Raw genomic sequence first — 22811 nt, forward strand, 5'->3', positions numbered from 1 at the left:
GCCACTGGGCATACACTCACATCTTACTCTGGCCCAGGCCCTGGTGGTCCAGGAAACCGTTCGGTCTGGACTAGGGTTTGGGATTGTGACTCAGTTGGTAGAGCAGTTGCTTAGCATATGGGGTGCTCTGGGTTTGAACCTTAGCACAGTGCAGAAGGGAGGAAGGATTCCAGCAAGCCAGCCCTGGATCGGGAGAGCTGTGGACCTGAGTCTGGAGACTCCTGTGGGAGGTGCCTACAAACCTTCAACTATTTGAGAGTATATCAAAGGGTGTGTGTGACAAAGACAAATGTGGCCCAGGCTGGTCCCTCTTTCAGACTCATGGAGTCATTAGAGGCCCCTTTCCTTCTCCAGGTACCGGAAGAAGTCATCTATGTCAGACTCTTTGAGCAACCTGGTACACCGTCCCACCATGGACCAGTTCACGGAAGGTATGGCGTTCAAGGTGTCTTTTCAAGCATGGGCTCTGGTGGCCCGGAGAGGGGAGGGGAGAAAAGTTATCCATTCTGGTGTCCCCAAGGGGGCTGTGCTATGGCCTAATGCTGGGACACAGGTGGCCCTGGCCTGGGGCCTTTCGAGAAGCCCAGCCTGAAAACCCTGGCTTTGCTCCTCAGGCCCAGGACTGTGCAGAAAGCACCCTTGTGACTTCATGTGCCCCAGAGGGAATGTGGCTTTACCTGAGCCTCCTGCCTAGGACCTTAGGCTTTGTTTTTTGTTTTTGTTTTTGTTTTTTTTCCCTGCAGAGGAAATCCATGCAGAGGTCTGTTATGCAGAGTGCCTGCTGCAGAGAGCGGCTCTGACCTTCCTTCAGGTAAGGAAGCTCCCCTCACCCCAGCCTCCCCCACACTCATGAGTACAAAGAGCCTTAGAATTCTGGGTCCGTCCAGGTATGACTTGGCCCCTGAGAAGTGGCTCAGAGTCCCAACCCTGGCCAAACTGGATGAGGGGGGTAGGTGTCTCTCAGTCCTTTCTGTCACTCCTGCTCCTGGCCAGTCACGTGCACACAGGCATTGCCACAGACCTGCTCTGCTTGATTTCTGCAGCAAGCGCTTGCAGCAAATAATACAGCAGGCTTTTGCAGCTCTGTAGATCTGCAATCTTGCATGTGCCTGTGATGTGTGCACTCGTGTGTGGTGTGGTGTGTGCGTGGAAAGCAGAGGTTGATATCAGGAGGTTGTGTCTTCTCGCTCTCCACCTTTTAACATATTTATTTAGTGCATGAATGTGTGTGCACGAGTGTGTGAGTGTGTGTGTGTGTGAATGTGTGTGAGTGAGTGTGTGAGTGTGCATGTGTGCCTGTGATGTGTGTGGGGGGGTATGCTCTGGATGTGTGGAGGGCAAAGGAGATCTTTTGGGGAGTTGGATCTCTCCTTCTACTTTGTTTTTGAGGCAGAGGCCCTTGTTATTTCTGCTGCTGAGCTGTGGACGCCAGGCTAGCTGGCCTCAAAGCTTCCAGATGATTCTCTTGTCTCTGCCTCCGTTCTCTGGGAGGGGATTACAGATACACTCCACTCATCTGGCTGTACATGGGTTCTAGGATCAAATTCTGTCCTTAGGCTTCTGTGGCAAGCACCTGGCTGTGGGAGCCAAGTGTGTCTCCCTAGCCCCTGAAAATGCTGTGTTTGCATAACCCCCACAACACAGATCCCGTCTGGTGTGTTTACAGTTGTTACTTAGCCCTTCACAGGACAGCAAAGCAGAGGACTCCTCTCCCTAAGGTCACAGGATTAGCAAATAGTGAACTTCAATTTGAATTTTGTTCTGGCCAAGTCAGAGATGGGTCTCCCTCCCACAGTGTGTGTGTGTGTGTGTGTGTGTGTGTGTGTGTGTGTGTGTGTGTGTGTGTGTGTGTTGGAGGAGGGTAAATGCATTGTAGTGTTGGGTGCTATTTGTTTTCTTTAGCTTGTCTGTTTTAGACAGGGTCTCATTATGCAGCTCTAACTGATCTGGAACTTACTATCTAGACCGAACCAGCCTTGAACTCACAGCAATCCAGCTGCCTCTGCCTCCCAAGTGCTGTGATGGAAGACATGTACTACCTGGCTTCCTTAGCTCTTTTTAATTTTAAAGAATATTATTATTGGGCTGGAGAGATGGCTCAGAGGTTAAGAGCACTGACTGCTCTTCCAGAGGTCCTGAGTTCAATTCCCAGCACCCACATGATGGCTCACAACCATCTGTAATGAGATCTGGTGCCCTCTTCTGTGCACATAATAAATAAATAAACCTTTAGAAATATTATTATTGTATTTTATGTGTGTAGGTGTTTTGCCTGCATGCATGTCTGTGTACTAAATGCATGCCTGGTGCCCTCAGAGGCCAGAAGAGGGCATTTGATTCTCTGGAAGTGAAGTTACAGTTGTGAACCACTGTGTGGATGCTGGGAATTGAACCTTAGGCTCTGTGGAAGAACAGCCAATGAGCCATTTATCAGTCCATACACTATTACTTGTATGCAGTTCTCTTTTCTTTTCTTTTCTTTTCTTTTTGGTTTTTCGAGACAGGGTTTCTCTGTGTGGCTTTGCGCCTTTCCTGGAACTTACTTGGTAGCCCAGGCTGGCCTCGAACTCAGAGATCCGCCTGCCTCTGCCTCCCAAGTGCTGGGATTAAAGGCGTGCACCACCATGGCCCCAGTTTCTTTTCTTTTTTGAGACAGGGTTTCTTTGTGTAGTCCTGGCTGTTCTGGAACTTGCTCTGTAGACCAGGCTGGTCTCAAACTCACAGAGATCCACTGGCTCTGCCTCTCGAGTGCTGGGATCAAAGGTGTGCACCACCACTGCCTGGCTAGCTCTTTTTTAAAAACTATAACTTGGTTACATTTTCCCTTTTCCTTTCTTCTAAACCCTCTCACATTCCCCTCTCCTCCAAACTCATGACCTCTTTTTTCACGAATTGTTATTGCATGTAATATATGTATGTATATACAATATATATGTAAATACATATATTCCTAAATATAACTTGTTTAGTCTGTATCATGTTACTTGTATCTATGTTTCCAGGGCTGACAGTTGGGCACTGGACAACCAATTGGGGTGCTCTTCCCTGGAGAAGACTGCCCCTCCCACTTCCAGCTTTCCTTGGTTGCCTGTAGATTTTTGTGTAGGGCTGAGGCTTCATGGACCTTTCCCTGTATGCTTTGACATGTCATTAGTGGCCTTGGTCAGCTCACTGTTGGGTAGTCATGTTGGTGAGACCTTATGGGTGTGGCCTCAGGCATCCCCAGAGACACAAGCTCCCAGCAAACTCCCTGATCCTCAGACTCTTACAGTCTCTGCCCCTCTTTGCAATGCTCCCTGAGCCTTTGGTGTGGGAGTGTTTTGTAAATGTATCTGTTGGGACTGGGCGCCACAACTCTGCATTTTGATTGGTTACGGCTTTTTGTAATGGTCTCCGTCTGTTGCAAAGACTTTCTGTGATGAGGGGTGAAGACTACACATAAGATATAAGGACAAATGCTTATAGATTGTTGTTAGGGATTATACTGGTTTAGAAAATTAATGGGTAGATTCTCTTCCAATACTCATGACTTCACTGGCACTAGTAGTTGGCTAGGTTTGCAATAACAGGTATGGTTTCCCTCTTCCTGAGGGGATCTTAAATCAATTAGAGAGCCAATGGTTACCGCCAAGGTGTGCATGCCACTACTGTACCTTAGGATGATCATGCCATGTCATTGATGTAGTTCATAGATGTCATAGGCTGGTATCCTTAGCTTTTAAAATCTTTTTGGCTCTCAGGTGATTGGAGCTGGACCAATCCTAATCCTCAGTTTAGGACTCACTGAAACAAGAATGACATTTTATTTTATTTGCTTTTTATTATATATTATTATCGCACACATACCCTGATTCTGCTGAAGGCCAGAGCTTACATAGCAAGACTCGCTCCCCCCTGACACTGTCCAAGCCTCCTCTCCGGGGGAAGCCATTACCTCCCTCATCACCCCCGTGTTTGTGTTTTCCATCTGTGTTGGAACAGCATATTGTTATGCTTTGGTTGGTTCTTTCTCACAAAGGCTTCCAGTTGTGTAGGGCAGGGATTGTCCACCTGTCTTTGTGAGGCTGGGTAATATTCTTTTATGTAAACATGCCTCAGTTTACTTAGCTTCCATGGGTGAGCCTCAGTTGCTTTTGGTTCTTGGTTTCATGGACACTGATGCTGTGGACATTTCCAATAAGGCTTTGCAGCCCATGTCTGTTCTTTTTCTGAGTGGACACCCAAGATTGGGGCACCAGACAGGCTGGGGATTGCTGGGACTCTAAATAACATATTACAGTAATTATCTTTAACATTCCAAAAATGAACAACCCTCTTCAACTCACATGGGCCTTCTACCTAGAGGGAGATACTGTTGACTCTGTGTATGTGAGTGTGTGTGTGTGTGTGTGTGTGTGTGTGTGTGTGTGTGCATGTTTGTGTGCATGTGTATGTGCATGTGTGTGCGTGTGTCTGTGTGTGCACGTGTGTGCATGTGTGTGTGCATGTGTGTGTCTGTGTGTGTGCATGTGTATGTATGTGCATGTGTGTATGCGTGTGTATGTGCGTGTGTGTGTGCATGTGTGTGTGTGTATCTGTGTGTCTGTGTCTGTCTGAGAAAGGGGGTTTTGGCAGCCTGCTTTGGGTGACCTCTGACCACTCCCGCCTCCTCATCTGTCATAGATCTGGGCACAAGGTGGAGGGCTGTCAAGGCCCACAGCCTTGTGTGACCCTCCAGCCTGCAGTTACGTGCCTTGGACCCAGTTTCTTTTCATCTCTCCCCGCCACAGGATGAGAACATGGTGAGCTTCATCAAGGGTGGCATCAAAGTCCGAAACAGCTACCAGACTTACAAGTAAGTGGGGCCAGCCTGCAGGGAGCTGGAAGCCTGGGGCCGAGGAGTCTATTACCTGTCCTCTCAGACTGCATTGTGGGAGGCCCAAAGTTTAAAAAACTGGGAGCTCAAACAGATTTCTGTGCCTTCACAACCTCCATTTTCTGGAATAATGTCCTGGTTTTCTGGCTATACTTATGTTTGGCTTCTTCAATGCCTTGTCTGTTGGGGAAGAAGATGACCCAGAGTCTACACAGACAGCCTGGGCTGGTGGGCAGGGAGGCTGGTGGGCAGGGAGGCAGATGGACAGAGGACTTCAAGGAACAGCATCGGAACTACAGATCTGTAAAGGCCCAAATGCTACTTCTCCTATAAAATCTTCCTTGACCTTTTTAACATGCAGGGATAGCACGTGTGTACACAGACATAGACACACACACATATACACATAGATGCATGCTCCCTGTCTTAGTTAGAGTTTCCTTTGCTGTGAAGAGACACCATGACCATGGCAGCTCTTCTAAAGGAAAGTATTTAATTGGGATAACTCACATTTTCAGAGGTTTAGTCTGTTTTCCATCATAGTGTGATATGGTGGGGTGCAGGCAGACGTGGTGCTGGGGAAAGAGATAAAGATCCTACATTTTGACCTGGAGGCAGCAGGAAGTGGTCTGAGACACTGGGCGTGGCTTGAGCATATATGAGACCTCAGAGCCCACTCCCCCACAGTGACACACTTCTCCAACAAGGCCACACCTACTCTGTCAACAAAGCCACACCTCCTAATAGTTCCTTCCTGCTGAAATAATTTCCACTCTATGTCTGGGTCCCTGACAAAAGTCTCTGGGCCAGGGACAAGGTGTGCTGATGGTTAAAAGCCTGAGGACAGCCCAGAGCACTTTTACCCAGTACTGTCCCTTATCTACAAGTCTGAAATCAGATAAAGCTTCTGCAAACCCAGCCCGCCCTCCCCTAAGTTATACATTAGAACATATTTCCCATTACACTTTGAGAACTCTTGATGTCTTTACCTCCCCCACCAGGGGGACTGTTCCCTGCACAGGACACCTAAAGGCTTGTGCTGGAATTGTCCAGGGGCAACTAGACAGGTGCTTCAGTCCCTCCAATGTCCTTGCCAGCTTCCAGAATGGTGACTGCAGAGCACACACCTGGTCAGGCCACCCCTCCCAACTCCTGAGACCCCTCTTGCTTACAGAGTGGGGCCCTCCAGCATCTTTGCTGCCTTTCCCACATCACTCTGCTGCAGAACTCTAGGTCTGCCCTCAGCTCTCAGATATGTCAAACTCAGCTTTTGGACATGTTGTCTCTGTCAGAACAGTCACCAGCCCAGTTTCAGTTCACTGCCCAGGTTCTAGCTCCCAGGTCTCCTCCCAGGTTTTAGCTCACACATCTTCTCCCAGGTTCTAGCCCCCAGGTCTCCTCCCAGGTTCTAGCTCACAATCTCCTCCCAGGTTCTAGCTCACACATCTCCTTCCAGGTTCTAGCATCCAGGTCTCCTCCCAGGTTCTAGCTCACATATCTCCTCCCAGGTTCTAGCTTACACATCTCCTCCCAGGTTCTAGCTCCCAGGTCTCCTCCCAGGTTCTAGCTCACACATCTCCTCCCAGGTTCTAGCTAACAGGTCACCTCTCCACTTAAATACCATCTGAAAAACCCTCTTTATCCCCAGACTAAGTCCAGCCCCAGGGTTCTTCTCCTCTCAAGAGATTGGTGGAGACTGTCCCCTAAAGGCTAGAGCTGTGGGGACAGGGTGAGGCTGTTGTGATCCTTGCTGCCTTCTAGAGCCTGGTACGGAGAAGCCTAGGGATGATGGCTGTCTACAAAGCCTCTGTGCTAGGCTGGGGGCTCTGTGCCATTGGTGCCTAGGAGAAAGAGGGTTGGATTTCAGCCAAGTTAACACCAAGGAAATGTCCTGGGGAACACGGTGTTTGTATCTGCCCAGTGGTTCTCATCAGGGGTGTCTGTGCCCCCTGTAAGACACTGCTCCAGAGACATCCTGGTTGTCCCACTGAGGAGAAGCTCCCGCTCACACCTAGAGGGAGGAGGGCAGGGGTGTCTTAAACATCCTACACTGGCGACAGGTTCTCTCCTTTCCCCCAGTAAAGAATTATCCAGCCTAAGATGGCAGTTGAGGCCGGGGGAGGGGATGGTACCACTAGAGACAATATGGTGCCATTTCGGGGTGAGAAACATGCATCTGTGGTGGTAGACAAGATGGAAATGCACTGAGCATCAGCTCTCTGGGTCTGTAGAATCTAAATCCACCACTGTTGAGTTCTGAGCCCGCCCTGTCAGGGAGGAGGGGGATGGATCCCAGCCTGGCTCCAGCGTATGGCTAAGCAGCACCATTCCCACAGGGAACTGGATAGCCTCGTCCAGTCCTCCCAATGCTGCAAAGGAGAGAGCCATAGGCACTTTGAAGGAGGGGTGAAGCTCGGAGTAGGAGCCTTCAACCTGGTGAGTAGGAGCCCCTTCTTTCTTAAGTGTCTGGGCCCCAGATGCAGCTCCCCTGCATGTCCTTGTCCCACACAAGGTCACCCCTGTGTGCCACTGTGCCTGGCTGTGTGCTAGGCATGGGACCTAGAGATGATTCTTGAATATTATCAGCCCTAAGAGGCTCAAGCTGGGGTGTCACATAGGGTGACCACCTTTGGAGAGTCTATATGTGCATCTTGTGCCTCCCTGGGAGCTTGAACCCCTGAGAAGGTAACTACAGCCATGGCCATTGACAACCCTGGAAACAGACCACTTCTGGCCCAGGCTGCTGACTGTCAAGCACTTCCCAGGGGAAAGGAGAGGCCTGAAAGCAGCTGTAACCCACAGGGGACAAGTTCTCCTCAGGGCCACAGGAGAGAGTTCCCAGGGGAGGAAGATAAGCATTTCGTTGACTCTTAGATCCATCAAGAGTTCAGGCCGGGAAGGATGTGCCAGGCAGAAGGACCAGCGTGGGCTGGGTTGGAGCGACATAGAAATGCTGAGCCTGCCTGTGGAGGAAGGGGCTGGTCCTGGGAGATGGTGTAAAGACTGGCACGGGTCAGGAAGAGGTGGCCATTCTTTCCTACCTGGGTGAAGGGCAAGCTGTGGGTGGGGTCCTCTGACTTTCCCTAGGATGCCCTCCACACACCCACTGCCTCTGATCCCGCAGACGCTGTCCATGCTTCCCACTAGGATCCTGAGGCTGCTCGAGTTTGTTGGGTTTTCAGGAAATAAGGTAACTGCCAAACTTTGGGTACCCACCATCTGCCCAGTCCAGGGCTGGAGCTGGGCTACACAGAGTGGGGCTGAGGGACCGTGGGGCCTGGTGCCAATCCTGCCTTAGATCCTTCTCTCTGTGTGGCCCTGGGGAGAGTCTAGACCTCTCTGAGCCCTGGCCTTCCCTCAGGGTCTGTGAGGCCACAGATCTCTCTCTGCCTGTTGTCTTGCAGGTTAGAGGACTGTGTGATAAGGGTAGGTGCGAGGGCAGCCCCGTAGGGACCAGAGGCCACACTGTCTTTCCATGACGTGTGTCAGGATCCCAGTCTTGCCCCATTGGTCACCTGCTCACTTCAAGGCCTTGAGCTAGTCCCTTTGTCCAAGGTCGGCTTTTGGTGTTCCTACTTCATCTGTGAGTGTGCAGGGATCCGTGTGTGTCACACCCTGGGAGGAACCAGGGGACCCTCTGAGGCCAAGACCTTGCACACAGGCAGGGGTTGGAGGAAGCAGACCGAGGAGGCCCCCTCGAGGCGGTCACCAGTGTGGTGGAAGGAACACTATCCAGGAATTAACAGTCGTCCCCAGCCCCCTCCTCTCCTCCCTGTGACCCTAAGCAATTCCCCTTTTCCCATGAGCCTCCTCTCTGTAAAAATGAGAGGCTCCACATTGTCCTGAAGATACTGGTGTGTGTGTTCTCTCTGGCCCTTCCTGATAGCCTATATGTATATGAACCACTGCTTTTTGGTTTTCCTGTTATTTGTCCCAAAATGACATTTCTTTTTTTTTTAAGATTTATTTTATATACATATATGTATATATATAGTGTTCTGCCTGCATGTATGCCTGCACACCAGAAGAAGGCACCAGATCTCATTACAGATGGTTGTGAGCCACTATGTGGTTGCTGGGAATTGAACTCAGGACCTCTGGAAGAGCAACCATTGCTCTTAACCTCTGAGCCATCTCTCCAACCCAATGACATCATTTTTAAAGGAAATGTTATTATACAAAATCCATCTTTGCTTTTTTTGTTTTTTTTGAGACAGGGTTTCTCTTTGTAACAGCTCTGGCTGTCCTGGAACTGGCTCTGTAGACCAGGCTGGTCTTGAACTCACAGAGATCCACCTGCCTTAGCCTCCCGACTGCTGGGATTAAAGGCGTGTGCCACCACTGTCTGGCAAAATCCATCTTATTTACTCATGAAAAAAAAAGCATGAGGAGCGCCATACAGAGCCAGGGGTGATGGTGCACAACACTCAGGATGCAGAAGCAGAGGCAGGAGGATCTCTGAGTTTAAGGCCAGCAGCCTGGTCTATATAGTGGGTTTTAGGGCAGTTAGAGATATATGGTGAGACCCTGTCTCAACAAACAACCCAAACAGTGCCGCATAACAAGTCTTCAGAAATAGATGTGGGGTTGGCCACCTCAGCCTGTGCAGCTTCTCTTGATGGGTGAGAGCTGAGCTCTATGTGAACCCAGATCTGGGGCTTCCCGGGGGCACCTTCACAAAGACAGAGCACAAAGGCGGGAACCAGGCCCCAAGGCTCAGTACCCTCTAAAGCCCATCCTTGGCCCTGGGAAATGCCATCTGTGATCCACAGCGGGAGGCTCCCGGGGCTGGTGGGCTGCTCCCTAGAGCAGGCAGTTGGGTAAGTGGTCTCAGGAAGGCTGAGGTGGGAAGGTCCACTCTAACCTGCAGCTGCAGCTTGGGGGGAGCCTGTCCCAACCCAGGGCAGCTGTGGAGGGATTGAGAAAGGGCATGAATACTGAGGAAAGTAGATGGAGGGCAGAGACTACACACACAGGTTGGGTCTGGTCCCAGCACCTACTGGTAGTTAGGGTCATTTTCCTGGAGTCATCCCTCCTCCTAAGCAGACCGGGCTGCCTTGCGCATGACAGGGTCAGGAGTAGGTGCAGATGAAAGATGAGGAGAGGGCAGCCCTCGGCTGGGGACCACAATCCTGGCACCTCCGCTCCCGGCTCCGGAGAACAGTCTGTCTCATAACTGCCCACCTGGGTCCCGCGATTCTCTGGGAACCGCATCCTATCATCATCTTGTCCCCCAGGACTACGGGCTGCTGCAGCTGGAGGAGGGCGCGACAGGGCACAGCTTCCGCGCGGTGCTGTGTGTCATGCTGCTGCTGTGTTACCACACCTTCCTCACCTTCGTGCTCGGTAGGAGGCCCGGGGTGCCGGGGTGCCGGGGTGCCGGGGTGCCGGGGTGCCGGGCTCCTGGCAGAGAGGCTGACCCTGCTCAGGGCCCCTGGACTGAGGCAAAGCCCCGTCAGTGGGCCTGCGGCACCCGGCCTGTTGAACCTTACTCTCTGTGCTGGTTCCCGCTGTGAAGTGGGGGTGATGGCGCCACCTTGTGGAAGGTGTGAAGATGCTGTCCGTTGTTCTGGATGCAGACTCAGAAATGGCCTCCAGGTTATTGAGCCTGTGATGTGCAGGGACAGTATCCACACTAACTTGTTCAAGTCTCCTGTCACTCGAGAGATAGGGAGAATCGTGCCATTTCACAGAGGGAAAGACAGAGGCCCCAAGAAAGCCTTGGCAGATTTCTAGGAGGAATACAGGCCCCAGCAACAGAACCTGAGCAGTGCATCTCCTTGCCACCTGCAGGTACTGGGAATGTCAACATCGAGGAGGCAGAGAAGCTGCTGAAGCCCTACCTGAACCGATACCCCAAGGTGAGAACAACCTCCGCTGGCCACCCCATCCCACCTGTACCCAGTGGACACACGCAGATCCTCACGAGTGTCATTGCAGGGTGCCATCTTCCTATTCTTTGCTGGGCGGATTGAAGCTATCAAAGGAAATATTGACGCTGTGAGTGATGTGGGGGTCTCTTGGGATGTCCCAGCCAGACACATACAAGTATCCTTGGGGGTAGGGTGAGCCCATGAAAGAGCAGGGGTGGGAGAGGCACTCCTGACAGGGGTGGTCTGGGAGGAGGGAGGCTATAGGCTTTGATAGAGACAGGCATTCCTGGTCAGGAAGAGCTGCTGTCCAGGGCATGGTGACTAGGCTGAATGTGGTGAATGGGGGTGGTGGGGGTGAGCTAGGGGGAAAGAACCATGGAAAGGGATAGACAGGGCAGGTCACAGCCAGGTCCAGAGCACTATGCCGATGTGGGGGACTAGATTGTAGAGTCCTGGACATCTCCCCAGGGTAAATCCCCAGGTGTGGGTAACCATGGAAACTACTAGAATCTTTGGTGTTTTCTCTGAGGTACAGACATTATATCAGTGTAATACTAACACCCTCTGGGGCTGGGTAGATGGCACATGAGGAGACAACCCGAGTTTAGTCCCTAGCACCCATGTGAAAAAGTCACATAGGATGGCACATGCTTAGAATCCCAGTCCTGGCGGGGGGTGGGGGAGTGGGAGTGGGAGTGGGGAGTGGGGAGTGGGGGTAGGGGTGGGGGAGGCTGGATCCCTGAGATTTGCTAGCCAGCCAGCCTAACCTAATTGGGGAGCCTCAGGTTCCAGTGAGAACCCCTGTCTCAAAAGAAAGAGGGACAGCTCCTGAGGAATGGCACTTGAGGTTGACCCCTGGCCTCGACCCACGTCCCTCGACATGTACACACCAAGGCAAACATTGCAGTAGTCACACCCTGTTCTTCCTGTCCTGTCCCTGCCCCCAATACACACACACCAGTGCGCTCTGTCCCATGCTTTCACTTAGTGACAAACTCTAGGATCAAAAGAAACAATCACAGGCCTGTAGCCGATTAGAGCCAGGACAGGAAGGCAGATTCCCTGGTCTCCTAGACGACTGGTGCAGTTCTGGACCACCATGCCTCAGGGGAGGCCAGCCCTGCTGTGGTGCTAAAGGGTGCGGAGGGTGTCGGGGCTGGGTGGGTGCTCCTCGGGCTGACCTGCGGCTGCCCACAGGCCATCCGGCGGTTTGAGGAGTGTTGTGAGGCCCAGCAGCACTGGAAACAGTTCCACCACATGTGCTACTGGGAGCTCATGTGGTGCTTCACCTACAAGGGCCAGTGGAAGATGGCCTACTTCTACGCGGACCTGCTGAGCAAGGAGAACTCCTGGTCCAAGGTGGGTCAGGGCACTGGGTGGCCAGGGCTCACCCAGATGGGCCAAGGGGCCCTGAACTGAGGGCCAAAGCTCTGACTGAACCTGGATGTGTCCACTGGGATCTAAAGAGAACCAGATGTTTGACTAGGACCTGGGGTTGGGAAGGGCTTAGAGCTGTGACGAGCAGAGACGCTTGATTTGGTGCTGGGCACTGAGTCCAGGGCCTTGTCCCTCTGTTCTAAGCATCCCCTTGGTCACTGAGCCACTTCCCTTCAGCCTTAACATGTCAGCACAGCTATGTGGTCACGAGGAATAGAGACATGTCTCACACGTCTAAGCATGTACTGTCTCATAGAAATGTCCACTATGGCGGGGAGTTTTTCCTTCTGCACCACCCAAGTAGGGTAGCTTCCAGCCACAGGGACACATGGAACATGGCCAGCACAACCAAGACACTGAATGTTTACAGTTTATTTATTTTTAATCAGAGAGCCCCAGTGAGTCTAGTGGTCAGATATGGAGCACCCGAGGCTCATCTGCGCATATAACTGAACTTAGCGTCACCTGACTCCAGGAATTCAAACGGTATCATCTGCCTTAGCCACCCACCTGCAGTTGCGGTCTCTTCTCTGACATCCGTGTTCTGCGGACAAGCTCTCTTCACATGGCAGGCAAGGTGGCCAGGGGCTGCCCCCAAATTATATTTTCCCTTTAGTTTCAACCCAACTCCACGGTTAAGCCTCACACATCTCGTGTCAGCATCTAAAACAGATGAGATGATTCTTTTCTGGAATGAGAGTAGCGGGGAGAGGCGTGTTTTCAGAAGAAAACTGAAGTGACGTGACTGGAAGAAGTGTGCATGTGAGAGAGATCAGAGAGAGGAGGTTGCAGCATTGCAGATGTGCCGTGTAGGCACAATCGAAGAAAGCCGATATCTGCCCAACCCAGCCAGCCAGCCGCATCAAACAGTGCCGACATGCTGCATTATGCTAGGATTAGTAGGAGTTGAACAGAACTCTAAAGCAAGCGTCTCCAGTGTCCAGTCTGATACATAGCACGCCTACCCAATGACTTTATCCCTTGTCCACCGCAGACCTTGCTGATCAATCCTGGCATCCTCCCATGACCTTTGAAGCCTCTTGAAGAACTCCAGGCAGTTGTTAAAACAGCTCTGCCCTGACACATATTTTGAGATCTACTTGTCTGCATCTCATTTCTTTCTCACTGGGAACCAGGCTGAAGAGAAATCCTGGGGCAGGTGGAGCTCGGAGGGAGCAGGTCCCCTGAGTAATCACTGTCTCTAGCTTTGTCTGACTTCATTTTTCACCCAGTAAGGCGCAAGCCAGCAACCCTATTGTTTGGGAAACAGTGGATTTGAGGTCATTCCCATGAGACTGTTCTCTTGACTGCTCAAGTCCTTCAGAGGAGGCTGGGTTTGCCTGGAGGCCTCCTGCTGTTGAAGGTGCATCTTCAGGGCCTAGCTCTGGGGCCACATCTGTTCCTCATTGTTCCCCATTCCCAACAAGAACAAAGCCTTAAGGAACCCTTTTGAATTAAATATGACTGCAGAATCTTTCCTGTGGAGTGAGGCAGGCAGCGGGATCTGCCCACATGGGAACAGGGAGGCCTGGTGTGACCACACAGCTACAGTGAGGTGCAGTGGGCAGGCCAGACTTCCTAGGCGTGGGGAAGGAAGTCTGTTGTGAGAAACACTTCACTGTGTGACTTGGGGTAGTAAGATTTTCTCTGTCTGCAGTTAACTTCCTCGGGTAGGTTTCTTATGAAAAATGGCCCCAGTTTCAGGGTCTGATCCCTTCCTGTTCTCCAGCACCGGACCACCATGGCATCCTAGAGCTTCCAACTCTAGGGATTTATTTGCCTGTGGACATTGCCATATATGCCAGCTCCTATATCCAGCTCCTTCTCTGCCTGGACAGTTCACCCTGTGGAGACCTTGAGTTTGCCCAGAGCTTGCAGCCTCGGGCTAAGATGGTAGGAATTCCATGTGATGCTGCTCAGTCCTACAAAGGCAGAAAAGCCTGGCAGCCCATTGGCCGCCCTGGAAGACCCAGCCAAATGGACAAAGGGCTGATTCTGGAAGGCAAGATCTTTGAGCAGAGTCAAGGAGGAGGATTTAGGGAGAAAGTGAGAGGACAGACCAAACCCAGAGCAAGAAACAAAGGCCGGGGTGTGTGTGTGTGTGTGTGTGTGTGTGTGTGTGTGTGTGTGTGTGTGTAGAGAGAGAGAGAGAGAGAGAGAGAGAGAGAGAGAGAGAACCGCCCAAAGGTTCTGTGTTCACTGGGTGAGGGTTTGTGATCTGAGTGTGGGGAGGGGTTCTGGAGGCATGGCCCCCTGCTGACTGCTTGCTGGAGGCTTACAGACAGGCACTGTCTGCTGGGCACAGCCTGGGTTTCCTACTCTAGTGAGGTAAACATCTGTGGAGTTAGAGGGTAAATATTTGACCCCAGGGAGAAGGGACTCAGATCAGAAAGGTGATTGTGGTTTCCCTGATGTCCTTGGATGACTTGTCTGTTCACAAGTCACTGTGAGCCCCAGCCTGACTGCTGGTTGTACAGTGAGGGTGAGAGAGGTCTATTGGGGTGGGGTGGGGGTGTCTTAGGCTCTTAGAGCCTAAGAGAGAATGTGTCTTCACAGGCAAAGGCCCCCAAGGGCTGTGGATTAAAGACAAATCTTTTTAAAGCCTTTTTTTTTTTTTTAAACAGACATCACAAGGTTTTTGACCTGGTTATTTCATGCTAATTAGAGGTCCTACTGTCAGCTTTAAACTCTTAGCTTAAAAACCTGAAAATTGTGTTTAGGGTAGTGTTCCAGTGAGAAAGATGTTCCTGGGGTTGGGGGAGGTTGTAGATCCTCTCCATTGCTTATGAAACTGGTTTAGAATTAGTGTATATGTACCTACTACCATTCCTTTATTAAATTCAGGAGCTATCTCAGGTATTTAAGCTAGCAGGAAAAAGCTAGACAAGAGGTACGGTCCCTGGAACACCAGGGACAGGGAAGAGGTAGAGAGTGACATGTTAAAGGTTCCATGAGAAGACTCCATTACACGCCCACAAAGACCAGCTTGGCCCTCAGTTTGACGCATAGGCCACCTTGACACTCTGTGTTCCAGTGTGGATGATGCAGGTGGAGACTCCAGGATCCCTTTCCTTCTCCACCGGTGTCTTGGTGACTGGCAGGTATTTTTCTTGGCAGCAGCCCTGGGAGAGAGCTTTTCAAAACTTGGCCACTTGAGGGCAGCACAGAGCCAAACACCTCTGACCTTAACCCCAGTGCCTTCTTCTGGGCCTTGTTGATATGGGCAGGTCACTCTGCAGCTCAAGCAGTGCACCCCACTTTCCGTGTCAGGTGGCCTATGTATGGATCTAGCAGGCAAGGTTGGTTTAGACGTCTTCTTTAGGATGGACTGAGGTGAATGTGTAAAAGTGAGTGGTGTAGGTCTACCACTGAGCCCTGCCAGGGGCCTGTTCACTCTTTTGGAAGTATACCTCCTTCATATAGTCCCTCCTGCAAGCCACCTGTGTCCCATGTATGCCTACCTCTCCATTTCCACTCAGATGGGTACCCACGAGTCCCTGAATCTTCCCATCATCCTTCAAGGGCCACCTGTGGCCACTGCTTCCCAGTAGCACCCCTCCATGCTCACCCTGCCTCTGCCTGGTCTAAGCAGGCCTGCATGTTGCTCGGGTCTTTCTCTTGATGGAGTGAGTCAAGGTGAAGAGGAAGGCTGCTTTGCAGGCACCTGCCTCCCAGCTCAAACTTCCTCAGTTGCTTTAGTGACCTCCCCTGGGGACCTGGCGACCACAGTGAGGGCTGAACACGGTATTTGCGACTGTGCGGAGCTGTGAGCAGAGGGAGGGCTGCTCCAATTTCACTGGTGCTGTCTCCACAGGCCACCTACATCTACATGAAGGCTGCCTACCTCAGCATGTTTGGGAAGGACGACTACAAGCCGTTCGGGGATGATGAAGTGGAGTTATTCAGGTCTGCCCCACCGTGGTGCTCCTGCTCTAGGTCTCCTGTGGACAGACCATGAGGTTCTGTTCTTGGCTGCCTGAGCAGGACTGGTAGGAGGGGCACTCCCAGCTCTAAGTGCCCGGTGCCCTTACTCCCCCCTCTGGCCAGCACTCCATGCCAGTGCTGCTGCTGGCTGGAATCCTTTGAATGTCTTTTGTCAGAATCTTCGATCACTCATCTCTTTCATCTGGTCACTAGGACAGAGAAGGACACTGTATTAGTCACTTCCGATGCCGTGACAAAGCGCCGCGACCAAGGCAAACTCATGGGAGAAAGTTTATTTTGGCTTATGTTCCCAGGGGATGGCATCATGGCAGGGGTGATGGCAGGGGATGCTGCTAAAGGGCTGGGTGGGCATGGTAACAAGCACCAGGCACGGTGCAGCAAGAGCAGGAAGCTGAGATCACATCTGCAAACGTGAAGCAGAGGGTGGAACTGGGAGGAAGGTGAGGCTGTGAACTCTCAAAGCCCACCTCCAGTGACACACTTCCTCTAAACAGCACCCCCTCCCTCAAACCTCCCACTGAACGGCACCACCCACTAGTAGCCAAGTGTTCAAATGCCTGAGCCTATGGGGGATGTTTTTCACTTAAACCAGACTCTGAGGTCTAGAGAGGAAGACCTATCAGCTGAGTTAGAGCCACAGAGAAGCAAGGCACGTGGCGTTGACTCAAAGCAACAGAACTAAATCCCTTTCCCAGCTGGGATACCTTGGACAATTCCTGTAAGATAAGAAGAGCAAGCAGTGTAGTTTCACAATTGGAAAATGTATTTGGAGACCCTGAAGTAGAACTTGGAACCTACGGGACTGCCCCAGAGTGCTGCTGTTTTCATTATTCTCTGGATCACTCATTTGCCTTTTGTGAAGTCAAAAATGTTAGAGGATGAAATCTGGAGCCTTTCTCCATGGTCAAGATGAGGCTGGCTGGCTCCATGACAAACCTTGGTTAGTGCTGTGATGGAGCACTTACATGCAAAGTGCCTGCCACTACAGCAAACTCCATGGTCCCAGCTCACACAACTCCCCCAGAAAGCTTGCGAGGTGGTGTGATCTACGCTGTTGAGATTAGAAAACAGACCCAGAGAGGTTCTGCAATAAATCAGTAGCAAGGAACCTGGGGTGGCCTCACCCGTCCAGTTGTTTCCTGAGCCCATACAGCTTGGGATCTGAGATCCCAGCCACACCCAGTGGCCAGGCAGCTGGTAGTGGGCGAGGCTCCAGCCAAGGCCTGCCCAGCTGTATGCATTTTATTCTATCCTTGAAACAGCTGAGACCACAGCTCAGGAGGCTGGAGTTAATTAAGGGTTTGAGCTGTTTGTCTGTGCAGGCCCTCCCTTTCTCCGGGTGTTGGTCTTGCCTGTGAAACTGGGATTAGACTTTTGTGGGCCCTCCCAGGAAGGCCTGGGCGTCGAGGGGAGATAAGTAGGTGGTGGCAGGCCTGAGGGATAGCTATTACATTCTCACACTGCCTGCCCTAGAGCCTTTGCAAGCAATCGGGTCATGCAGGGACTGTGAAATGAGACCATAACCACAGGCGGGCTCGCACCTTGAAATGCTTTTTAGAGTTAAGCTCTCATTATACAGCGTGGAAACTGAGGCCTATATAGGCCAAATTGAGACTGGAAACCTGCTCCATTCTCCCTATACTCCTGCCCCATTGTTGATAGGGATTGAACATGTTATGCAGGAGTCCTACCACTGAACCAAACCCTTAAAGCTTCTTTGCCCATTTTTTTAGGGCTGTGCCAGGCTTGAAGCTCAAGATTGCTGGGAAGTCTCTACCCACAGAGAAGTTTGCCATCCGCAAATCCAGACGCTACCTCTCCCCCAACCCCATCTCATTGCCAATCCCTGCTCTGGTGAGTAGTAGGAAGACAAGTCTCTGGGGCAGTTGGAAAATGGACTAGCGAAGGTTTCACAATTAACCCGAGCTGGGATGACAGGCCAGCAGGCTGCAGCTGCCTCAAGGCAGCAAGAACAGCTCTACTAGATACTAGACAGCACCCCAGCCCCAAGCAGAGGGATCCCCTGGCTGTCTTGTTCCTGGAATGACTGTTCTGTTGTCACGAGACTCTAATCACTATTTACACTGTCTTCATTAGATCAACATTTTCTGAGGTGAGGGTGGGGTCTCAGCTCAGGTAATGTTTGACTCTTAACAAAACCTGCATGGCAGGGGGTGTAAGGCCTAAACCAGATCAGTAGAAAGATAATGAACTTGTCTAGCCCACAAAATTTGAACTCAGCTGTGAGGCTCCAGAGCCTAAATGCAGGGCCACTGTTAGGCTAAGTCCATGCATGGTTAGAGCTGGCATCAGATAATCTGAGTCCAGAAGAGGAGGAGCCCTGCTTTGCTTGCTGGAGTACTGTGTAGTCCCAGCTCTCCCATTCAAGTGTGTAGCCTAAGGGTCCTTAGGCTGGGAAGTCAACATCTTCATTGGCATGGCATCTGGCCCATTCATACAGAGGAGTGAGAACCCATGATGACTGTGTCATACTTCCTAAGCTGACCTTTTCTGCTTCGTTTATTCTGTTTAGAGCTTGTATCCTCTGTGTCAGTTTTGAAGTATTTTACATGCTGAGTATAGCAGCACATACTTGTAACCCCAGTACTGGGAAGGTAGAGGCAGAAGGGTTCTCAACCCACATAGTGAGTTTGAGTCCAGCCTGGGATACATGAGACCATCTCAAAAAAAATAAAAAGTTTAAAATGTACAATCAAGTCATTACTATCAAATGGGGAAGAAGGTATTATGGGATGGGAAGATGTGACTATACCAATTTAAATGCTACTTATGCAGAAAGTGATCCATGAAGTCCACTGGGAGGGATAGGCCCAAAGTAGACTATATACTGTTGATCTCTAGAGCCTTCACAGCCAGTTTCCTATCTGAGACCACAGAGCAACCTCAAGATCTGATCTAAATCTGAACTGTAACAAGAGTCTAACAATCTTTCATGGCTTTATATGGACTGCATTCATATCCATTACCCGGCTTGATGATTTAGGAAATGTGAGTCTAAGCTAACAGGAAACTCAAATATTAAATTTTCATTTTCAGTATCTGTCAAGGAGGAAAAAGGAGATTAGGATTCCTGTTTTCTAATTCCTAATGAAGAGGCTGCAATTTTGAGCCCACTATTGTCAGGGAGAGGCGACAGCCTTAGGCTCTGCTGTCTTGAGGTGCTTCATAGTTTCCTCCAGTAAGGGAGGTCCTGCCAGCTGGAGCAGGGAGGGCTTCCAGGGCAGTGGCGGGCATGACCCAACCCTCAAGGAGGGAGGAGCCTGGATAAAAAGAGTATAACAGCATTCATAGCAGCTGCAGCAGGAAAGCAGCTGAAACCTATTGGCAGCTGGACCACCCTGAATCCTCATGGAATACGACTTTCAATAGCAAATCCCTGGTAAGGCTGCTTCCACAATGCCCTCAGTCCACAGCTTCATAGACTGGGAGAAGACCCAGAAGATCAGGGATCCAAAGGCCTCAGACCTTTTGAACTGAGCTGCCTGTTTTACAGATGGGAAAACTGAGGCCCTGCTGAGGCAGAGACCCAGGACTGACTTGCCTCACTCCCACTCTCAGGAAATGATGTACATCTGGAATGGCTATGCTGTGATTGGGAAGCAGCCAAAACTCACAGATGGGATGCTTGAGGTCATCACTAAGGCTGAAGAGATGCTGGCAACAGGCCCAGGTGATTACCCTCAGGCTCTTGAACCTGCCAGGCCAGGTCAAGTCTTCAGAGTTGAAGGTTCCTCTGCCAAAAATGTCCCTTCTCATTCCGCTGTCCCGTAACCAGTCTTTTAGAAGACCAGTGTTAGCTGCTCTAAGCAAGTGTCCCTTGTCCCCTTGTCCAGGGCCTTCTCTTGAGCTCCCCCGTCACTCCTAATTCTGGAGCCATTCTCTCAGATGGGAGTCCCCTGAAGTGAACTGGGTCAGACTCACCTGTGTCCTGGGCTCCAGAGGGGCTCCCCGAGTAACTGTGCGGAAGTGAGCAAGCCTGCCTTCTCCCCCACACCCTTCTCAGAGAACGAGTACTCAACGGATGATGACTGCTTGGTCAAACTGCTGAAAGGTCTGTGTCTGAAATACCTGGGCCGGATCCAGGAGGCAGAGGAGAATTTCAGGAGCATCTCTGCCAAGTAAGTGCTTTCTGGCTGCTCCCACTGGGCCTGGCTTCTCCATCCCCCCAAGCCCACTACAGTGGCTGGCTCCAGTCAACTCACTCACCATACATGTGCTGGTATCTACTCTGTAATAACAAGAAAGGCTATAGAGCTGATGTTTAATTTGGATGTTTATGGCACATGCTTTTTTTAAAATTTTTTAAATATACATAATCAACTCTGTTCCTTTATTTTACAGGAAGGTTGTCTTTTATTTTTTCTTAACATTTATTTTATTACATAGTGTTCTGTCTGCATGTATGACTGCACGCCAGAAGAGGGCATCAGATGTCATTATAATGGTTGTTAGCTAACATGTGGGTGCTGGGAATTGAACTCAGGACCTCTGAAGAGCAGCCTGTGCTCTTAACCTCCGAGCCATCTCTCCAGCCCAGCACACACTTTTAATCCCAGCACTTGGGAGACAGAGGCAGGAGGATCTCTAAGAGTTTGAGGCCAAGACATAGTGAGACTTTGTTTCAGAAAATAAATTTGCTAGCTTAGCAGCTAGACAAAAGCAAAGGAGAAAGTTTTAAGTGGAATGTGGCTGGACACAGGACACATACCAGCTTCAGGAGACAACAGCGAGGACCTGTCCTGACTAAAACTATAAAGGCCAGACTAAGGCCTTGTCTTCACAGGACTAAGCCACCCTGCAGATGGGAGTCAGTAAAGGACATGTCAAGAAAGACTGTTAAGTCTGTCTCCAGGGCAGCATGGGGCAGAGGGTGCCAGGTAGGGAACAGGCTTCCCAGCTTAAGAGACCATTCAACCTGGAGAAATAGTGGCTGAGACTCAAACAGGAAGGTGAGCCAAGGCCATGACACGGGACACAGTATGAGGATCCCAGCTTTCCTAAGACAAGGAATATGAAGTTCCTAGAAGCGGTGAGGAGGACCTGAAGGATGGGCCATGTCTGCTTCTATTCTGCAGTGAAAAGAAGATTAAATATGACCACTACTTGATTCCAAATGCCCTGCTGGAGTTGGCCCTGCTGTTCATGGAGCAAGGCAGAAACGAAGAGGCCATCAAACTCCTCGACTCTGCCAAGTAAGGCTTGGTCAACCCTCTATTTCCTATGGTGCTCCCGAGGAACAGGTGCCCAGGCAACAGTGAGGCTGCTGGCAAGGGCAGTGTTGTGGGAACGCAGCTCTAACCTGCCACAATCAAGCTTTCCCCTCAGCTTACAAATTTAGCTGGAATTCTTGAGACAAAGGCCCACTCTAAGCCAGCTACAAAGCTGGTATAAAGACCCAAGTGTCCTGGATCTCAAGCTCAAGGACCCAACAGGACCAAGATGACAAGAGGGCCTGGCAGCAGTGGTAGGAGAGTTCAGCCTTTGAAATAAGCCTTCCATTGCTTAGAGCTTAGATCTTCATCTTGAATCCCTTAGTGTCCTAAAAACTCACTTTTCAGACTGCATAAGGATGAGCATGATAATGGTGGTGGTGTCTCACATAGCTCAAACGTATGATACATTTCCCACAACAGCCAAGACTCTTGTGTTTGATCCTTTGCTCCCCTTAGGCAAAACTACAAGAACTACTCCATGGAGTCAAGGACACATTTTCGAATCCAAGCAGCCACACTCCAGGCCAGATCTTCCCTGGACAGCAGCAGATCCACAGTTTCATCGGTGTCCTTGTAGCTTTGGCAGCACTCCTGGGCTGAAAGACGGACACACAGCTAGCTGGACAGAGCTCCTGGAAACATTTCAAAAGATCCCCTCCCTCTGCCTTTCCTTGGGGTCCACCTGGTGCTCCTGTGGGGTGCACAAGAAGATCTGTGCAGAAGCAAGACAGCGTTTTTACCAGTGTGTCCCAGGCCTTTGCCAAGGGCGGAGCCGGCGGAGCCTTCTGCCAGTCCTATCACACATACGGGTACTTGTTTTACACTGTGATGTTTAAGAGAATGTCTGACAGTTTACATTTCTTTAGAAATACATTGATGGGATTAGAGTTGGCCTTAAAAAAAAAAGAAAAAAAAAAACCAAAAAATAATTGTTGTAAATCTGTTTTCACCCAGACATTATAGAAGTAAATCTCTCTACATGCTCCAAGGCCAAACTGCTTTTGAAATCTCAGCAATGTCTTAGTTTTTGAAGGTAGAATAGGGGCGTTCCTAGCATTTGAACTTTTGGCTTCAAAGTTCTATATACAAAATTCCAGGACAGCCAAGACTGTCTAAAAAAAAAAAAAAAAAAAAAAAAAAAACCACAAAAACTAAATTAAATTGCTAGCATTTAAAAATGAGCTTTCATGAATTTGAAATTTTGTCTTCTAATTGGAAAAAAAAAAAAAAAAAAGCAGGAGAATCAGAAGTTCAGTTTTTCTTGGAGAGTTTGAAGCCAGAATGAGATATGTAAGACCCTGTTCTCAAAACACAACCAACCAGTTCCTATAAGTGATAGAAGCAGCAGTTTTGGGATTCTTGTAAGGAAAAGGCCAAACAAAACCCTTTATTCATGGTCCCTTTTCATGCTTAGTGCCGCTTTTCTTCAGAACTGCACAAAAGACTCTTTCCATAGACAACAAGCCC

The 22811-nt window shown here is 50.4% G+C and overlaps 1 protein-coding gene across 7 annotated transcripts in view; it reads left to right on the plus strand.

Moving 5' to 3' along the window:
* Nucleotides 1–22435, plus strand: part of Ttc39a (tetratricopeptide repeat domain 39A) — a 38497-nt gene extending 16062 nt beyond the window's left edge. For 5 of the 7 annotated variants that reach the window (XM_036179171.1, XM_036179168.1, XM_036179169.1 and 2 more), the window contains exons 4-18: nucleotides 355–431; nucleotides 744–811; nucleotides 4770–4834; nucleotides 7192–7291; nucleotides 7980–8045; nucleotides 10093–10201; nucleotides 10649–10716; nucleotides 10796–10855; nucleotides 11926–12087; nucleotides 15980–16071; nucleotides 17844–17964; nucleotides 19690–19801; nucleotides 20135–20249; nucleotides 21207–21323; nucleotides 21801–22435. In XM_036179171.1, coding sequence (XP_036035064.1) covers nucleotides 355–431; nucleotides 744–811; nucleotides 4770–4834; nucleotides 7192–7291; nucleotides 7980–8045; nucleotides 10093–10201; nucleotides 10649–10716; nucleotides 10796–10855; nucleotides 11926–12087; nucleotides 15980–16071; nucleotides 17844–17964; nucleotides 19690–19801; nucleotides 20135–20249; nucleotides 21207–21323; nucleotides 21801–21921 — 1453 coding nt within the window. In that variant the 3' untranslated portion in view covers nucleotides 21922–22435. The other 2 variants (XM_036179172.1, XM_036179174.1) reach the window with 2 other exon arrangements.
* The last annotated feature ends 376 nt before the right edge of the window (nucleotides 22436–22811 follow it).

The sequence above is a fragment of the Onychomys torridus genome, chromosome 2, assembly GCF_903995425.1.
Source record: "Onychomys torridus chromosome 2, mOncTor1.1, whole genome shotgun sequence".
NCBI lineage: Eukaryota > Metazoa > Chordata > Mammalia > Rodentia > Cricetidae > Onychomys > Onychomys torridus.